The sequence below is a fragment of the Chiloscyllium plagiosum genome, unplaced genomic scaffold (assembly GCF_037043375.1).
Source record: "Chiloscyllium plagiosum isolate Xiang-an unplaced genomic scaffold, Cpla_swu_hap1 HiC_scaffold_6, whole genome shotgun sequence".
In the NCBI taxonomy this organism is placed as follows: Eukaryota; Metazoa; Chordata; class Chondrichthyes; order Orectolobiformes; family Hemiscylliidae; genus Chiloscyllium; species Chiloscyllium plagiosum.
In genome coordinates, this window is record NW_028270144.1 from 54,549,074 (window position 1) to 54,568,658 (window position 19,585).

The 19,585-nt window shown below is 43.1% G+C and overlaps 1 protein-coding gene and 1 long non-coding RNA gene across 3 annotated transcripts in view; one reads left to right on the top strand and one right to left on the bottom strand.

Annotated features, from left to right (window-relative positions):
* The first annotated feature begins 596 nt into the window (after positions 1-596).
* Positions 597-19,585, top strand: part of khk (ketohexokinase) — a 58,891-nt gene continuing 39,902 nt past the window's right edge. Inside the window, exons 1-2 of one of the 2 annotated variants that reach the window (XM_043686820.2) lie at positions 597-669; positions 14,195-14,293. In XM_043686820.2, coding sequence (XP_043542755.1) covers positions 14,196-14,293 — 98 coding nt within the window. In that variant the 5' untranslated portion in view covers positions 597-669; position 14,195. Of the gene's footprint in view, positions 670-732; positions 752-14,194; positions 14,294-19,585 lie in introns of those variants that run through there. The other variant, XM_043686819.2, reaches the window with a different exon arrangement.
* Positions 3,675-13,515, bottom strand: LOC148149764 (uncharacterized). Its single transcript, XR_015757417.1, has 3 exons — positions 13,481-13,515; positions 7,216-7,475; positions 3,675-3,877 (listed from the first exon to the last, which is right to left on the bottom strand). It is a non-coding gene; the product is annotated as an uncharacterized LOC148149764 (long non-coding RNA).

Consider the following 19,585-nt stretch of genomic DNA (forward strand, 5'->3'; position numbering starts at 1 on the left):
ATTGCATTAGCTTCATAATTACTTCTTGGATCTGCATATTAACATTTTGCGATTCAAACACTAGAACAATGCTGGATGGCATGGTGGCATAATGGTCACACTGCTGCCGCATAGCATAAGGGACTAAGGTTCACTTGCAGCCTTGGTTGACTGTCGGCTAGAGCTTGTGTGCTTTCCCCATGTTTGTGTGGGTTTTCACTGGATGCTCCAGTTTCCTCCCACAGTCCAAAGAAGTGTAGGTTAGGTGGATTAGCCATGGTAAATGAGGAATACTCTTCAGAGGATCAGTGCAGACTGAATGGGCCAAATGGTTTTGCATTGTTGGGATTCTATGATTATTGCACATAAACACTCTGCACCCTGTAGTTGTTTTCTGTTTGGGTAATGCTCTTTTTAAAAAATATTCTAAGACTTCCTGTGATAATATAAACAGGAAGAGACTCTCTGTACTCTTCTCAAATGAAAAAGTACTCCGAAGGAAAATATTCATCAATTCAACCTCAAAAGTGAGAATCATTCAATAGAAGTGTAGGGCTTTCACCAGTAGATGGTGCAGTGTGGGAGTTATGAAGAAATTTCAGTTGTTACTATATCCCTTCTTGTTCATTATACTTTTTATTGTTTGTATCAACTGTAATAAAAACAAGGTGTCTGCTGTCAGGACGGAAGGTGAGTTTTTGTTGCATGCCATTTTGTGTGTATTGTATATGTTATTATTCTTCTGGAGATAATTATCATGTGTTTTAAATCAGTGAGTAACTTTATTTTATGTATGTTCTAATTTTATTATATTTCCCTTGTCTCACCTGATTTATAGTTTTTTTATAAGAGATGAACAACCTGGTCATGTTACATGTTAATGTTTAGCATTGGCAACTGAATTTTCAAACTATAACAAACAAAGTGACTAATAGAAATTTTCAGTTGATAAGACTGCAAAAAGGTTTTCAACTTCTCACTGTTTTAACTATCGTTTAACGCACAAGAAACAATTTATTTTAGTGCAGAACGTATTTTAGGTTTTAGACAAATCTGATTATATATTTGGAAATCTGTTAGAGATTATGTTTCTTGCCAAAGCAAATAGTTGGGAACTAATTGTTTAAGTTCTGTTCATTTTCTTCTGCACCAGTCCTGCATTTTGCAGAGCAAGATTTAAAGATTTTGAGGATAACTAGAAATTTATATGTGAATTGCGAGAAAGAAATCTACTCATTAGGGAAAAAAAGATTAAATTAGTTTTAAATGTGTTAATGTTTTGATTAAAACACTTCTATCAGTCCATGAATATTTCTGTCACAATCAGCAACAAGATCTGTGGTTGATGCAGATTTACGTTAACATGTATACTAAATCATTTAAATAAATGTCCGTGGTATCTTTCGTAACTGTTGAAGCTAAAAAGCCTTCGTTGTCACCATTATACAGTGCACCCTGGAACGCAGATGTTATTTCCCTTTTTTTCTAATAAGTTCCAGCCTAATTCTGACCTTACAGGTCACCAACATTTTCCATCTAGATTGCTGTAGTTAGGAACAAGAATGATAAATTTGATTCCTATTCTTAGGCAGGAAGGTTGACAGTGATTTTAATTCTTGTGCTGTAGACAAGCTGAAGTCAGCTAACGTAACACCAGCCATTGAACAAACTTTGGACCTTTTTGTGTTTTTATGACTTAGTTTTGCAATAGTTTACTAACTGGGCACGCTGCCATGTTGTCAGATTGTCATGTTCATAGTTAAACTTTGGGAAGGGGAAGAAAATCTTTATTGGGAAAATAAATATCTTAAGTAGATGGACTTTGAGATGGTGTTTGTTTCAGAATAAATATTGAATTACATTCTGCAGCTTCAGAGCAGATTGATATTCATGAACTTTACAATTTTTGATAAGAATAATTAAAGGTGCACAATGAGCTATGGCATCTGGTCTTTCATCAACTCTAGCAAACATTTGTCTTGTAAAGTAATTTTTACAAAGTAGTTATACAGTGTGCTCTCAAACTTCCAAGAGGCGGCACGGTTGCACTGCTACCTCACAGCGCCGGAGACCCGGCTTCAATTCCCGCCTCAGGCGACTGACTGTGTGGAGTTTGCACATTCTCCCCGTGGGTTTTCTCCGGGTGCTCCGGTTTCCTCCCACAGTCCAAAAATGTGCAGGTCAGGTGAATTGGCCGAGGTAAATTGCCCGTAGTGTTAGGTGAAGGGGTAAATGTAGGGGAATGGTTGTGCTTCGGCGGGTCGGTCTGGCTTGTTGGGCCGAAGGGCCTGTTTCCACACTGTAAATAATCTAATCTAATCTGTTAGAAACGAAAATCGCTTCTCAATAATCGCTCTAGACAAATTCAGGAAAACAAAGTTTTATTAACAAGTCAAGTCTGCAGAGTTGGGCACCCTTGAAGAAAAGGCGCGCTGAGGCTTACAAAGTCTCCCATTATATACAGTACAAGTCCCTCCTCTCCTTGGCTCTAACAAGCCATGAGGTTCACATTCTTAAAAACATCATTATTCTTATCACAAAGTCTGCAACAAATGTCTCCAGAGTCTCTAAAGTTGTTGTTTTTCTCACCCTGTAGTCTTATCAGTCAAAGACTTATTCTTCTCTCTGTCTGTGCAATCTGTAGCAGATGTCTCTCGAGTCGTTTCCCTATCCTGGAGTCTTATCAGTCAAGGACTCATCCTTCCCTGCCTGTGTTAATGGTTTCATCAATCAAGGGCCTGTTTGTTTTTACTCTGCTCACAAATTGTCAGCATTCTGCACAATTTAAACTAGCCTGTTTGTTTTTACTCTGCTCACAAATTGTCAGCATTCTGCACAATTTAAACTATTCTACTTTTGAGTATATAAAATGTTCTAGAAAAGAAACAAAAGTTTTGTCTTTTATTATAGATCAGTCTGTGGTCCAGGCACATCTTAAAGTTTAAACCGAAATTACCTCTCACAATTCCACCCTTTTCTTTCTTTAAGATGTGCCTGACCAAGATAAGCCCCCCCTCCCTCAAGGGCCCGGGAAATCCTTGGTCTTTCGCAGCAACATCACTTTAAGTTCCCGCGTCCCATGTTGTGGAACCACCACTGCCTGGAGTCGGGAAATATTTTTCTGAATTAAAAACTGAATACAGGGAGTTCAATCTTTCCTTCTACCTCTTCGTATACAGATGGCACTTTAGGGAGCACGACCGTTCCCTGACGGTCTTGCTCTTTCCCCAACCCCCGATCAGTGATCTGTATCTTGGTCTCCTTGACTCTGTCAACCTGCTCCCTGAGCAACACGGAGGATAGGTCCCACCTCCCAGTTTTGCTAATATACACCCAGCGGTCATTTATAGGGCATCCATGGATTTTGCCACCGTATCCTTTATTATATATCTGATAATAGGGTCTCCCATCCTCCCAACATTCATGGCGTGCACTCACATCGTAACACCTATCGTCCACATAGGAATGGGACACAAATGATCCCGAATAGATTCGAATCCCAAGTCTTACTGTAGTTCGACATTTGTCACATCTCCCCTCACCCTCCCCCACATACAGGAGTAAACTGATCAATATCCCCACCAATACAGTCCAAGTAGAGTTCATTATTGCTGTCTTTTCAGTTTTACCGACAACGGCTTGTCCCCTTGCTCGCATGTCCAGGTGCTTTCTTCTTCAGGCGGAACAGGCCCCTTTATCCTTGATGCGTGGACCCACCCTTTTTCTTTCGTCCGAACAGCTGCTTCAGTTGTTAACAGAACCAGGAACGGTCCTTCCCACCGCGGCTGGAGCTTTTCGGCCTTCCAGGTCTTAACAAGTATCCAATCTCCGGGCTCCACCTTATGCAGGAGGAAGTCGAGCGGCGGAGTCTGAGCCAGGAGACCTTTCCTCCGGAGTTCTGCAAAAGAACGGGATAAGGCCAGTAAATAGGTTTGGATAAATACATCCCCCCCTTGTAGAGTGGGACATCCATCAACCTTACTCCAATACGGTAATCCGAACAGCATTTCATAGGGGGAAACCCCGACATCTCGGCGAGGTGCCGTACGTATCCTCAATAGGGCAATGGGCAGGCACTTTGGCCAGGGTAACTTAGTTTCTAACATCAGCTTAGTCAATTGGGTCTTGAGCGTGCCATTCATTCTCTCAACTCGACCCGAACTCTGAGGATGCCAGGGTGCGTGGAATTTCCATTGGATATCCAGGGCAGTACAGATCAAATGGTGTAGCTTAGAAATAAAATGCGTCCCGCAGTCGGAGTCGATAGATTCCATTATGCCATATCTCGGGATTATGTTCTCTAACAACAGTCGGGCCACGGTTGGTGCATCGTCTTTGGCAGTTGGGAAAGCCTCTACCCAGTGAGTGAAATGGTCTACTATTACTAGCAGATATTTCCATCTCTGTACTGGGGGTAATTCTGTAAAGTCGACTTGGATCCTCTGAAATGGCCTAATCGCGAGGGGCTGACCACCGGCTGGCATAGAACGCATGGCCTTCTGATTAATACGCCGGCAAGTGGGGCATCCGACTACCTCTTGTTGGGCTAATGTGTATATCCCCCTGCATACATAGTCTCTCAGGATTGTGTCACACATGGCTTGCACCCCCCAGTGGGTCTGATGGTGTAATCGGTGCAGAATACCCCGGGTGATCTGTTTGTTCAGTACTTGTCTCCCATCAGGAACCGTCCACTTCCCGTTAGTATCTAGCCTGGACTACTTCATTCAACCCCCGCAAGTCTTGCACCAGCCTATATGTCCCATCCGGCTTCCTCACAGGGAGTATTGGAGTATTGAAAGGGGACATGCATTCCTCCAGTAGTCCATCTGTGATTAATCTTTCTATCACAGGTTGTAACCCCTCCCGTCCTTCCATAGCAATCGGGTATTGTTTCCTTCTTACCGGGCCTCTTCCTGGTAACATGGTGATTTGGAGAGGTTTGATGTTTAGACCCCCTCTGTTCCCCTCTCGGTACCATACTTCCGGGTCTATTTGTTGATCATCTTCTTCGGTGAGGGCGAACAACCTTACCACCATTTCCCCGTTATTTGGTACCGTTCCGATCCCTAGTTTGACCTGCAAGTCCCTTCCTAACAAATTAAACCCTGCCGATGGCAGTAGAAGGAGGTCTCGTTTAGTAGTTCTGTTTTCATACCCAATTTCCACGTCCTCCACCACTGGGACTTGTAATTTCTGTCCTCCAATTCCAGATACCCCCATAACTTTTCCTCCTGCTCGGGTGCCGGGGGGTATTTGGATTATACTTGATCTTTCGGCTCCCGAGTCCACCATAAATGTGATCTCCGATCCTTGGGGCCCTACTTTCAAGTTTACCAGGGGTTCCTGTCGATAGTCCTTTTGCCCCAAGGGTAGGAACCCCCGACCTCCCTAATCTTCCTCCATCAGGGCGTACGACCTCACCTCCCGCTTGTAGCGGGGGCACTCCCGTTTAAAATGTCCCTCTTCATTACAGTAGTAACATCTGAGTATCCTCTTCGTTTCCCTGTCGCGGTCTCGAGTTCCTCCACTCTTCCTTTGTTCCGGCCATGGTTCTCTTTTCCACTGCTCTTGCCACGACTCTCCCCTTTCCTGTTTCTGCCACGGCTCTCCCTTTTCCTTTCTTCCAGCTGTCATTTGTTGCACAGTTTGCATCATTATCTTTGTCGCCTTCCTTTGCTTCTCATCGTCCCTTCTCACAAACACCTTTTGCGCCTCCCGTAGTAGTTCACTTAAAGATTTACTATCCCAATCATCCATTTTCTCTAACTTCTTTCGTATGTCCGGCCAGGCTTTTGATACAAACTCTACCCGTATGAGTTGTTGCCCCACGTCCGTCTCAGGGTCCACCCCAGCAAACTGCTGCAAATTCTTCCTAATCCTGTCTAGGAAGTCCGTAGGGGTTTCCTCCGGGTTTTGATGATTACCAAAGGCCTTGGTAAAATTGTGCCCCTTCGGGGCTGCGTGTCTTATTCCTTTTATCCAATATTCCCGCATGTCTCTCATGTTGCGCCGTCCTTCCTCCGTGTTCTTATCCCACTCGGGGTCGGTGAGGGGAAACTTCTGCTCCCCTCCTCCTCCTCTCTCTCTCTCCCAGACCAAGAGCGCAGCTTGTCGTATCATCTGACGCTCCTGGCTAGAGAACAATGTTTTCATGATGGAACACATCTCTTCCCACGTGTAAGTATTCGGACCCAGGAACTGATCCAATTGTTCAGCAAGTCCCATGGGGTCCTCTAGTAGACCCTTCATCTCCCCCCTGAAATTCCGTACTTCAGTACTCGTCAAGGGAACGTTCACATATCCCGTTCTTCCTTCCTCGCCCCCCATGGGCACTTCCCGGAGTGGATTCATTCTTGCAATTGAGACAGGGTTTTGTCTGTGACCCCTTCCAGCTTGAGATCTGGTCTGTACCCCTGAGGTAGTTTGTGATTCCTCCCCATTTTCTTCCCCTTCCCCTGAATCGTCGTCACCCGAAGGAACATTTTGTGGGGCAGACGGGGTCACGTAGGGCGGCGGTAAGTGATCTAAAGGGTCCCATTCTTTCTGCCCTTTCGAGTCTTTATTAGTTACCTGCATTTGGCAAGATATCGTAACCGGTAGCCAACAAAGGGCATAATCACTTTCTTCCAGATTAACATCAGGTTTTGAATTGACATATAAAATAAGGGCTTGCCGGACCCAGTCTTCGTCAGTACCGAATCTAGGCCACCATACTGAGTCGCCCTGAATAGGTTTCTGGGACCACTTTTGACAGTATTTTACCATCTTCCTTTTAGATTTTCCCTTTCTTCCACCCTGATCCCAATTATTTAGCATTCTCCCTAACGGACTATCGTCAGGTACCCCGGGGTATGTGTCATTGTCCCTGTTTAAGCCTACCTTTCCCTTAATCGCCTTAGATCCCTTATTTCCCGTTTCCGAGGACTTCGTATTTTTCCCGTGATAATCTATCACAATGTAGCCAATTCCCGGACCTTCAGTCCCGTGATCGCCCAGGTTCCTTTGCAGGCACCCCCGGTCTTTGGATTCCTGTGTCCTACGTCTCTGTGACACAAATCACAGGCACCCCGTAGGTACACGTTCCTCCTCAAACACGGTCTCTGCAAAATCCCTCACAGGCGAGCCCCGGTCTCTAGATTCCTGAGTCCCACGTCTCTGTAGAAAAAAAATCCACAGGCACCCCGTAGGTCCCCAGTCCTCCGGAAACACGGTCCCCGCAAGTTTTTTTCTTACCTGGGTTCGGTGCACCGAAATTACTCGATCGTTAACCGTCCCCACTGCCTCGGGTACACCCCTCCTTTGTTTTCCTGAGCCTCCCGGATATCACTCGCTCAAGCCGCGCGGGGCGACAAGCAAGGAATCAGGGACTGCCGAACTCGGCAGGGTGCACCTTCTCCGATATCCTTCCTCAACTCCCCTTGTGGCCGGAGTGTTGATCCCGGATGACGAGCCCCCAAGTTGTTAGAAATGAAAATCGCTTCTCAATAATCGCTCTAGACAAATTCAGGAAAACAAAGTTTTATTAACAAGTCAAGTCTGCAGAGTTGGCCACCCTTGAAGAAAAGGCGCTCTGAGGCTTACAAAGTCTCCCATTATATACAGTACAAGTCCCTCCTCTCCTTGGCTCTAACAAGCCATGAGGTTCACATTCTTAAAAACATCATTATTCTTATCACAAAGTCTGCAACAAATGTCTCCAGAGTCTCTAAAGTTGTTGTTTTTCTCACCCTGTAGTCTTATCAGTCAAAGACTTATTCTTCTCTGTCTGTGCAATCTGTAGCAGATGTCTCTCGAGTCGTTTCCCTATCCTGGAGTCTTATCAGTCAAGGACTCATCCTTCCCTGCCTGTGTTAATGGTTTCATCAATCAAGGGCCTGTTTGTTTTTACTCTGCTCACAAATTGTCAGCATTCTGCACAATTTAAACTAATCTACTTTTGAGTATATAAAATGTTCTAGAAAAGAAACAAAAGTTTTGTCTTTTATTATAGATCAGTCTGTGGTCCAGGCACATCTTAAAGTTTAAACCGAAATTACCTCTCACATAATCTAATCTAAAATAGCAAGTATACATTTAGATGGGAAATGTATTGGAAAATTAGGTGTATTTTTGACATATGAGTTAAAGAGAAAAAATAAACTATCGCAACCAAGTGCTTGAGAAGTAATTCTATGAGAAGATTGTGTACAGGCATTATTGAAAAAATGTAATCACATTTTTCTGCAAATCTGTGATGTACCAAAGTGGGAAGGAGCAATTCAGCATTGCTAATGCAAATTGTTGTTTAAAAATGTATTTGGTAGCAAGGAGGACAAGCGTAAAATTGGACAACTACAATTTTTAGCACATTAATGTTCATGGGGTTCAGAATTTGCTATTATGAATGGTCTAAATGAACAAGAGGTTTATGTTTAGTCAGTGCTGGACAACACTAATGATAATTCATAAGAGCAGTAAAAGTATATAGGTCCAGTTTAATATCATGAGGACATGGGTGCAGAGTTAACCAGTGCAGCTGGTGGAATTTAGATTTTAATTTTCAGAATTTTGAAATGAAAAGGTAGTCTCAGTAATGTTGACATGAAATAATGATTTTTGTAAATACCCATCTGGTTTAATAGAGTTTTTCAGGAAGGAAATTTGCTGTCCTCCCCTGGCATGGCCTATATGTAACACCAAACTCTCAGCCATGTGGTTCATTCTTAACTGCCATCTAAAATAGACAATTTAGCCACTTTGTACCAAACTGCTACAGAAAAGTGAAAAAAGATGTAAAACTGGATAGACAACTTAGTCTTATAGTTGTGGAAGTGACAGAAGTTATGGTAAGATTTGTGGCAGAATCAAGTGACAAGCCCGAAAGCAGGAGTACCTCATGCCATCTTTTAAGGTTTTCATTCTTGGCAAGGCACGAATTCTTGCTCGGCAATGGTGAGATGCTGTTTAATAGGGATTATTGCTTGTTAACCACCTTGCAAGTAATATAACGTGCCTCATCAATGGTCAGTTCTCATCTCACTGAACTTAAACGAGTTCTCCAATGAAAACCTGACAAGGACACCAGAGTGAACACCTGGAAGTTTCAGATCCTCACTTTCTCCAAACAAATACATGTTGGAAATAGGGCACTAACCTCTCAGAGCATATTTCATGGGCACTGGCCGCACGTAACCCCATGGACATTAACATCTAACATGTGCCAGCTTCTAAGAACCTTTATAATGCCTCTTCGCTCCACTTACAAGATGCTTCTGCATTTCAGTGCTGGATCTAGGGCCTCACCAGCAAAGATCATTGTAAGCTGTCACATAGCCCAGTTCATGGGTTGAACCAAACTGCATCCCAGGTATCATAGAAAGTTTGTATGCAAGTTTTTTTAAAAAAAAAGTCATTAGGAGAGTTAATAGAATGTTATCAATAATTGCAAATGAAATTGAATGCAGAGGTAGGGAAGTTGTGCTTCCGCTAAATAGGTCAGTGGTGAGACCATGTCAGAAGAACTATGTATACTATTTGTCTCCTTATTTAACAGTGTATGTAGTAGAAGCAGTTCAGAGAAGGTTTATGAGACAAATACCACGAATGGGCTAGCTGTGTTATGATGAAAAGTTGGATAGCCTCAGCTATCCACTGGGGTTTAGAAGAGTAAGAAGTGAAATGTAAGCTTCTGTGGAATATTAATGGAAAAACATGTTTCCTCTCATGGAAGTTTCTAGAAGTAGGGGTCACTGTTTAAAAGGCAGGAGTTGCCATCTGTTTAATGGAAATGAGAATTTTTTTCTCCAGAGATTTGAGTCTTTGGAACACTTCCTCAAAAGTGTTAGAACCAGATCCTTTTCATCTTTTTAAGGCAGGCATTGATAGATTTTAAATAACCAAATGAGTGAAAAGTTTTTGCAGGAAGTTGGGAATGTGGAATAATCAGATCAGCCATGATCTTATTAAATGGCAGAGCAAATGGCCTACTCCCATTCCTAATTCACACATTCTTGGGTCAGAGACTGGGAATTCAGAGGCAAATAACACATTTTCTGACTCCCTACAGCCTGTTGACCATCTACTATATACAAGTTAGGAGTGTTGAATACACACCAATTCTCTGCTTGTGGCTTCTACAATACTCATACAGGATAAAGTAATCTGCATGCTTGGAATTTGCTACATTACCCTTGAAAAGTTTGGTGCTGCAAAAGCACAGCCAGTCAGGCAGCATCTGAGGAGCAGGAGAGTTGACATTTTGAGTATAAGCTCTTCATCGGGAATTGCTCCATTACCTTAAACATTCACTCCCTTCACTAATGTACAGTGGTAGCAGTGGGTATCTACACTGCAGAAATTTAACAAGGTTTCTTTCTCGGCACTTTCCAAACCTGTAAATTCTACCAAATGGAACATGGAGAGCAAGCATGTAGAAGTACCTTCATCTCAACTCCAAACTGAGACCTCGGACTCTGCACCCCTTCTGCAACTGGATCCTTGAATTCATGACTCATGAACCATGTCAGTAACGATAGGTGACAAAACCTCCTCCACTATGATCCTCAATACCAGTGACCCACAAGGCTGTACTTATGCCCTTAATATATTATAGAATTCCTGCAGCATGGAAGTAAGACATTCAGCCTATCAAGCAGGTCAGGCAGCATCAAAGGAGAAGGAGAATCGACGTTTCGGGCATAAGCCCTTTTTCAGGAATGGTTGCCTGACCTGCTGCGCTTTTCCAGCAACACATTTTTAAGCTCCGATCTCCAGCATCTGCAGTCCTCACTTTCTCCATTCAGCATATCAAGTTGATATTGACACAACAATGGGCATCCCATTCAGAACTATCCTTCTACTCTATCTCTGTAACCCTGCATCTCCCATGACTAATGCACCTAGCCTGGATATAATGGGCAATTTAGCATGGCCAGTCCACATAACCTGCACATCTCTGGACCATGGGAAGAAACTGGAGCACCCGAGGGAAACCCACACAGACGTAGGGAGATTGAGGCTGGAGCTGTGAGGCAGCAGTGTGAGGTACTGATCCACAGTGCCATCTCATACTCCTTATACATTCTCAATTGTGGCCAAAGTCTGCTATAACACCATTTACAAGTTTGCTGACAATATTGATGTAGAGGGTCAGATCTTAAATAATGATGAGACAGAGTACGGAAAAAAAAAGTCAGCTTAATGGTATGGTGTAAAGCCAACATCTCTCTCAATGTCAGGAAAATGAAGGAGCTGGTGATTGACTTCAGGAAGTGGAATGGAGGATACAACCCTGACTCTTTCAATGGAGATGGTTGAGAGCGTCAAGTTTCCAGGATTAAATATCACCAACATTCTGATCTATCCACACAGATCCTACAGTTAAGAAAGTACCCCCCAATGCCTGTACCTCTTCAAAGCTCAGGAAATTTGGTATGCCCACCATGACTCTTACCAATTTTTATAGGTGCACCATAGAAAGCATCCTATCCTAATGTATCACAGCTTGGTATGGAAAATGCTCTGTCCAAGACCACGAGAAATTATGTAGAATTGAGAACACAACCAAGTCCATTATATAAACTAGCCATCAATACTTTCCCCTGCCTCAGGAAAATAGCCAACAAATTCATAGAGTCGGCGGCACGGTGGCACAGTGGTTAGCACTGCTGCCTCACAGCGCCAGAGACCCGGGTTCAATTCCCGACTCAGGCGACTGACTGTGTGGAGTTTGCACGTTCTCCCCGTGTCTGCGTGGGTTTCCTCCGGGTGCTCCGGTTTCCTCCCACAGTCCAAAGATGTGCAGGTTAGGTGAATTGGCCATGCTAAATTGCCCTTATTGTTAGGTAATAAGGGGTAAATGTAGGGGTATGGGTGGGTTGCGCTTCGGTGGGTCGGTGGACTTGTTGGGCCGAAGGGCCTGTTTCCACACTGTGTAATCTAATCTAAAAAAAAAACCCCTTCCACCTTGGTTACACTCTCTTCCACTCTCTTCCATTGGGCAGAAGACACAAAGGTTTGACAATATAACAACAGATTTAAAAAACAGTCTCTTCCCTGCTGTTATCAGACTTTTGAATATATATAAAAGTTGATCTTTCTCTGCACCTTCTCTGTATTTGTAGCATGACATTTTGTTTTGTTCCATTGCCCTGCTGTATTTATGTATGGTATGATTTGCCTGGATAGCACACAAAGCAATACTTTTCACTGTATCTCAGCAAATCTCTAAGTTCCCTTCAGGCCACACCATTGTGACTAGAAATGTCATTGTTGAACCCTCACGGAGTTGAAGAACCTAATGGTACTGTGGGAATACCATAACAAGATGACTTCAGTAGTCCAAGAAGACAATTTGCCACTAAATTCTTAAGGGCAATTTAGGGTTGAGCAACAAATGCTAGCCTTGTCAGTGATGCTGACGTCTCATGAAAAAGGACTATCTGATGCTATGAGTTGCTTAGCGTTTATGTGAATGAATTGCTGGAAGACAAGAAGCATATTCTTGAGGAGAGTGTCTCTTACTCAAACACAGATGTTATAATTACTGCTTGGTAAACTAACTGTGGGAGGTGATGTCTATTATCGCTGGGCTGTTATCCAGAAATTCAGATAACTTTCTGGAGAAATTGGTTTGAGTAGCACAAAAGCCTATGGTGAAATTTGAATTCAATTTTAAAAAGCCTGCAGTTAAGAGTCTAATGATTGAATGATGAGTCTAAGATGAAGTTTGAATCTTATAAAAAGATTGAATTAAGAGCCTAACATGTCAAGTGTCAGAAAAAAAGACCCTAACTGGGATGGCACGGTGGCTCAGTGATCACTGCTGCCTCACAGAACCAGGGTCCCAGGTTTGATCCCAGCCTTGGGTGACTGACTGTGTGGAGTTTGCACATTCTCCACGTGTCTGCATGGGTTTCCTCCCACAGTCACAAAGATGAATTGTGAATTGGCTGTGCTAAATTGCCCATAGTATTAGGTTCATTAGTCAGAGGGAGATGGGTCTGAGTGGGTTACTCTTCGGAGGGTCACTGTGGACTTGTTGGGCCGAAGGGCCAGTCTCCACACTGTAGGGAATCTAATCCATCTAACTGGTTCATTAATGTCCTTTCCGGGAGGAAACTGCCATTCTTACTTGGTCTGGCCTACATGTGACACCAGACTCATAGCTTTGTGGGTGTCTCTTAACTGCCATCTGGTCAATTAAAAATGGACAATAAATGCTGGCCTAGCCATCAAAGCTGTCCTCTGTTGCGTGGGTGAAAAGAAAATTCAAAGCAAAAGTACAGATTAGGAATATGCATTATTCTTCATTGTAACAAAGTCACATGCGAGCTGTATTTGTGATCCACTCTCATTGCTGTTCTATTTGCATGTGAGAAAAAGTTTGTTATTTTGTAAAGGCAGTATATTTTTAAATTAAGCATTGTTTCCACAAAAAAATAACAATTGACCTTATGACACAGCAAGCCTTTGTGATTTGGCTTCAAGCAGAAACTTTTGAAAATGCAAGAGTACCTACTGAAATATTGTTGTGGTTCTGTTCACCGAGCTGGAAATTTTTGTTGCAAACGTTTCGTCCCCTGTCTAGGTGACATCCTCCGTGCTTGGGAGCCTCCTGTGAAGCGCTTCTGTGGTGTTTCCTCCGGCATTTATAGTGGCCTGTCCCTGCCGCTTCCGGTTGTCAGTTTCAGCTGTCCGCTGTAGTGGCCGGTATATTGGGTCCAGGTCGATGTGTTTGTTGATGGAGTTTGTGGATGAGTGCCAATTCGACATGAATTCGACTGGGACAACACTACCATTATAGGGCAAGCCAAACAAAGAAATGGCACTCATCCACAAACTCCATCAACAAACACATCGACCTGGACCCAATGTACAGGCCACTACAGCGGACAGCTGAAACTGACAACCGGAAGTGGCAGGGACAGGCCACTATAAATGCTGGAGGAAACACTACAGAAGCGCTTCACAGGAGGCTCCCAAGCACTGAGGATGTCACCTAGACAGGGGATGAAACATTTGCAACAAAAATTTCCAGCTTGGCGAACAGAACCACAACAACGAGCACCTGAGCTACAAATCTTCACCCAAACTTTGAACTACTGAAATATTGACTCATTTTATATCATGATAAATGCTGTGTTGTGATTTTGGGTTACCAGTGATTGCTCTGCAAAACTTTGCTTGTATAATGTGTCAATTAATAACATATGGAACAATATTGTCATTACAGAATGGCAACGAAAAAGAAGCAGATCCTTTGTGTTGGCTTAGTTTGTTTGGACATAATTAATGTGGTTGATAAATTTCCAGTGGAAGATACAGACACACGGTAAATAATGTCATCAATGATTTGTGTGCTAACTGTTCAAAGCATTTTTGCAACCTTTTGTAATTTTATTGTAATCGTTTTAGCTAACTTTTCAAATGAATTCTAATTTTATTACTTCACATGTGAACAGTTAGGGAACTGCTTTCCCATAAACTTTCTAGAAATCCAGCAATGTTTTGTTTTGTTTGGTCATTCCTTTCAGTCGAACATATTATTTCTTGTTTTGTATCCAATGTATTGGCATAAGTGAAAAAAAAGACCAGATAATTGTGGAGGAGAAAACTGAGATTTGGGCTATGGGCCTTGAAAGGATTGAGGTTATTAAGGAACAGGTGTTATCAATTCTAGAAGGTGTGAAAATAGATAAGTCCCCTGGGTCAGATGTGTTTTTTCTGAAAATTCTCTGGCAAACCAGGGAGGAGCTGGCGGAGATTTTGGCCTTGATCTTTGAGTCGTCATTGTCTACACATTTTGTACCAGAAGACTGGAGGATTGCAGATATTGTGTCCTTGTTCAACAAGGGCAAAAGAGATGTCCCAGGTAATTATAGACCAGTGAGCCTTATGTCTGTTGTAGGAAAGGTTTCGGAAAGGATTATAAGAGAGGATTTATAATCATCGAGCAAGCAACAATTTTATTGGAAATAGTCAACATAGATTTGTCAAGGGTAGGTTGTGTCTCTCAAACCTCATTGAGTTTTTTGAGAAGGTGACCAAGCATGTAAATGAAAGTAAGGCAATTAATTTAGTGGACATGGACTTCATGTCCACTACATTAATTTAAGGTTCCACATACATTTAAGGTTCCACATGGTAGGCTACTGGTGAAAATGCAGAGGCATGGGATTGAAGGTGATTTAGCAGTTTGGATTAGAAACTGGCATTCTGTAAGAAGGCAACGAGGGGTGGTTGATGGAAAATTTTCAGCCTAGAGTCCGATTACTAGTGGTGTGTCACTAGGATCTGTTTTGGGACTATTGCTGTTTGGCATTTTTATAAACAACTTGAACGCAGGCATAGGTGGGTGAGTTAGTAAATTTGCAGATGATACGAAAGTGGAGTGGTGGACAGTGTGGAAGAATGTTGCAGCTTGCAGGGGGTCTTGGATAAATTGCAGAATTGGGCTGAGAGGTGGCAAATGGAGTTCAATGCAGAAAAATGTGAGGTGATTCACTTTGGGAAGAATAACAGGAAGGCAGAATACTGGGTCAATGAAAAGATTCTTGGTAGTGTGGACTTGCAGAGGGATTTTGTGTCCATGTATCTAGATCCCTGAAAATTGTCACCCAGGTTGCTAGTGCTATTAAGAAAGCATACGGTGTGTTCAATTTTATTGGTAGAGGAATTGAGGACTGGAGCCATGATGTTATGCTTCAACTATACAAAACACTAGTGCGACCTCACTTGGAGTATTGTGTGCAGTTCTGGTCGCCCCATTACAGGAAGGATGTGGAAGCATCGGAAAAGGTGCAGAGGAGATTTACCAGGATGTTGCCTGGTCTGGAGGGAAGCTCTTATGAGGAAAGGCTGAAGGACTTGGGTCTGTTCTCATTGGAAAGAAGAAGGCTAAGAGGGGATTTAGTAGAGACATAGAAGATGATTAAAAGATTAGATATGGTGGACAATGAGAGTCTTTTTTTCCAAGGATGATGACATCTGCTTGAAGGAGGGGCATAGCTGCAATTTGAGGGGTGATAGATTTAAGACAGACGTCAGAGGCAGGTTCTTTACTCAGAGTGGTAAGGGCGTGAAATGCCCTGCCTGCCAATGTAGTTAACTCATCCACATTAGGGGCATTTAAACAGTCCTTAGATAAGCATATGGATGATGATAGGGTGATGGGCTTAGATCAGTTCACACATCGGCACAACCTCGAGCACCAAAGGGCCTGTCCAAATTTATTTCACTGATGTTGGCTGGGTATCGGTTTTGGGCAGGACACTGCAAGAATTTAATATGGTCTTCCGTTTTTTTAAAAAAAGTATCATAATACCTTTTGTATTAATTTTTCACCTTTAACAATACAGAATTTCCTTAATGATAGAGTATCTGATTGCTAATGGACTTGGGCTAGTCTGAAACGTTGACTCTGATGCTGCCTGACTGGCTGTGCTTTTCCAGCACCACACTTTGACTCTGAACTCCAGCAACTGCAGTTCTTACTTTCTCCTACGTGTCAAGAAATTAACATTTTCAACAAGAGAGAATCAAACTGTCATCCCTTGATATGGTGCCCATATATTACTATCTTGAATCCCTCGATAGTAGCATTCTGGAAGTTACCATTGATCAGAAATTGATCTCTCATAAATACAGTTGCTAGCAGAACAAGTCAGAGACTAGGAATCCTACAGTGAGTGACTTACCTCCTGACACCCCATAACCTGTCACTTTCTACATTCCTGCAAGAATGAAGGAAAGGTATAGCAAGTTAGGTGAACCTTGGATGACCAAGGCGGTTAAGACTTTGGTCAGAAAGAAAAATGAACCGATGAAGCCTTTGAAATATATAAAGAAAGTAGGAAAGACTTAAACAAGAATTAGAAGGGCAAAAAAGGGTCATGAAAGGTTGGTTGGTGCGGGTGTCCCAGAGATAATCTCTGAAGTGCACCACCGCACCAACCAACCCCACTGCTCCGTGGCCGAACCATCAACTCCCTGTCCCACTCTGCCAAGGACCTGCAGGTCCTGAGCGACTTCCGTTGCCAAACCCTTACCACCTGACTCCTGGAGGAAGAATGCCTCATTTTCACCCTTGAAATCTTCCATTCACATGGCATCAATATAGACTTCACCAGTTTCCTCATTTCCCCTCCCTCCTCCTCATCCCAGTTCCAACCTTCCAACTCAGCACCGCCCGCGTGCCCTGTCCTACATGTCCATCTTGCTTCTCACCTATCTTACTTTAAACTGATGCCTTCTCATCCTCAATACCCCAATCCTGGGAAAAAAGACTGAGTGCATTTACTCCATCCATGCCTCTCATGGTCTTATCCACTTCTAGAAGATCCCACTCAGACTCCTGCAAAGGAAAAGTCCTAGTTTGTCCAACCTCTTCCTATAGTTCAGCCCCTTGAGTCCTGACAATACTCCAAGTGCAGTCTCTTCAACGCCATAGAGTACAGCATGGAAACAGATCCTTCAGTCCAACCTGTCCACATCGACCAGATATCCCAACCAATGTAGTCCCACCTGCCAGCACCCAGCCCATATCCCTCTTAAACCTTTCCTATTCATATACCTTTTAAATGTTACAATTGTACCAGCCTCAACCACTTCCTCTGGCAGCTCATTCCATATACGTACCACCCTCTGTGTGAAAAAGTTGCTCCTTCGGTCTCTTTTATATCTTTCCCCTCTTACCCTAAACCTATGGCCTCCAGTTCTGGACTCCCCGACCCCAGGGAAAAGACTTTGCCTATTTACACTATCCATGCCCCTCATAATTTTGTAAACCTCTATAAGGTCACCCCTCAGCCTCTGACACTCCAGGGAGAACAGCCCCAGCCTGTTCAGCTTCTCTGTATAGCTCAAATCCTCCAACCCTGGCAACATCCTTGTAAATCTTTTCTAAACCCTTTCAAGTTTCACAACATCTTTCCGATAGGAAGGAAACCAGAATTGCATGCAATATTCCAACAGTGGCTGAACCAATGACCTGTACAGCTGCAACATGACCTCCCAACTCCTGTACTCAATACTCTGACCAATAAAGGAAAGCATACCAAACGCCTTCTTCACTATCCTGTCTACCTGTGACTCCACTTTCAAGGAGCTATGAATCTGCACTCCAAGGTCTCTTTGTTCAGCAACACTCCCAAGGACCTTATCATTAAGTGTATAAGTCCTGCTAAGACTTGCTTTCCCAAAATGTACCTCGCATTTATCTGACTTAAACTCCATCTGCCACTTCTCAGCCTATTAGCTTATCTGATCAAGATCCAATTGTAATCTGAGGTAGCCTTCTTCGCTGTCCACCACACCTCCAATTTTGGTGTCATTCACAAACTTACTAATGCTCGTATCCAAATCATTTATATAGATGACAAAATGTAGAGGACCCAGTACCAATCCTTGTGGCACTTTACTGGTCACAGGCCTCCAGTCTGAAAACAACCCTTCACCACTACCCTCTGTCTTCTACCTTTGAGCCAGTTCTGTATCCAAATGGCTAGTTCTCCCTGTATTCCGTGAGATCTAACCTTGCTAATCAGTCTCCCATGGGGAACCTTGTCGAACGTCTTACTGAAGTCCATATAGATCACATCTACTGCTCTGCCCTCATCAATCTTCGTTGTTACTTCTTCAAAAAACTCAATCAAGTTTGTGAGACATAATTTCCCACACACAAAGCCATGTTGACTATCCTTAATCAGTCCTTGCCTTTTCAAATACATGTACATCCTGTCCCTCAGGATTTCCTCCAACAACTTGCCCACCACTGACATCAGGCTCACTGGTCTATAGTCCCTGGCTTGTCCTTGCCACCCTTCTTAAGCAGTGGCACCATATTAGCCAACCTCCAGTCTTCCAGCACCTCACCTGTGACTGTTGATGATACAAATATCTCAGCAAGAGGCCCTGCAATCACTTCTTTAGCTTCCTACAGAGTTTCAGGGTACACCTGATCAGGTCCTGGGTATTTATCCACCTTTATGCATTTCAACACTTCCTCCTCTGTAGTATGGACATTTTTTGAGGTGTTACCATCTATTCCCTACATTCTATATCTTCCATATCCTTTTCCACAGTAAATACTGATGCAAAATACTTGTTTAGTATCTCCCCCATTTTCTGTGGCTCCACACAAAGGCCGCTTTGCTGATCTTTGAGGGGCCCTATTCTCTCTCTAGTTACCCATTTGTCCGTAATGTATTTTCCTTAATTCTATTTGCCATAGCTATCTCATGTTCCATTTTTGCCCTCCTGATTTCCCTCTTAAGTATACTCCTACTACCTTTATACTCTTCTAAGGATTCACTCGATCTATCCTGTTATACCTGACATATGCTTCCTTCTCTTTCATAACCAAATCCTCCATTTCTTTAGTCATCCAGCATTCCCCATACCTCCCAGCCATTCCTTTCATCCTAACAGGAATATACTTTCTTTGGATTCTCGTAAACTCATTTCTGAAGACTTCCCATTTTCCAGCCGTCCCTTTACATGCAAACATCTCCCCCCCCCATCAGCTTTTGAACACTCTTGCCTAATACCGTCAAAATTGGCCTGTATAACGTCCTGTATAACTGCAACATAACTTTTCAGTGCCTAACTGATGAAGGCCAGTGTG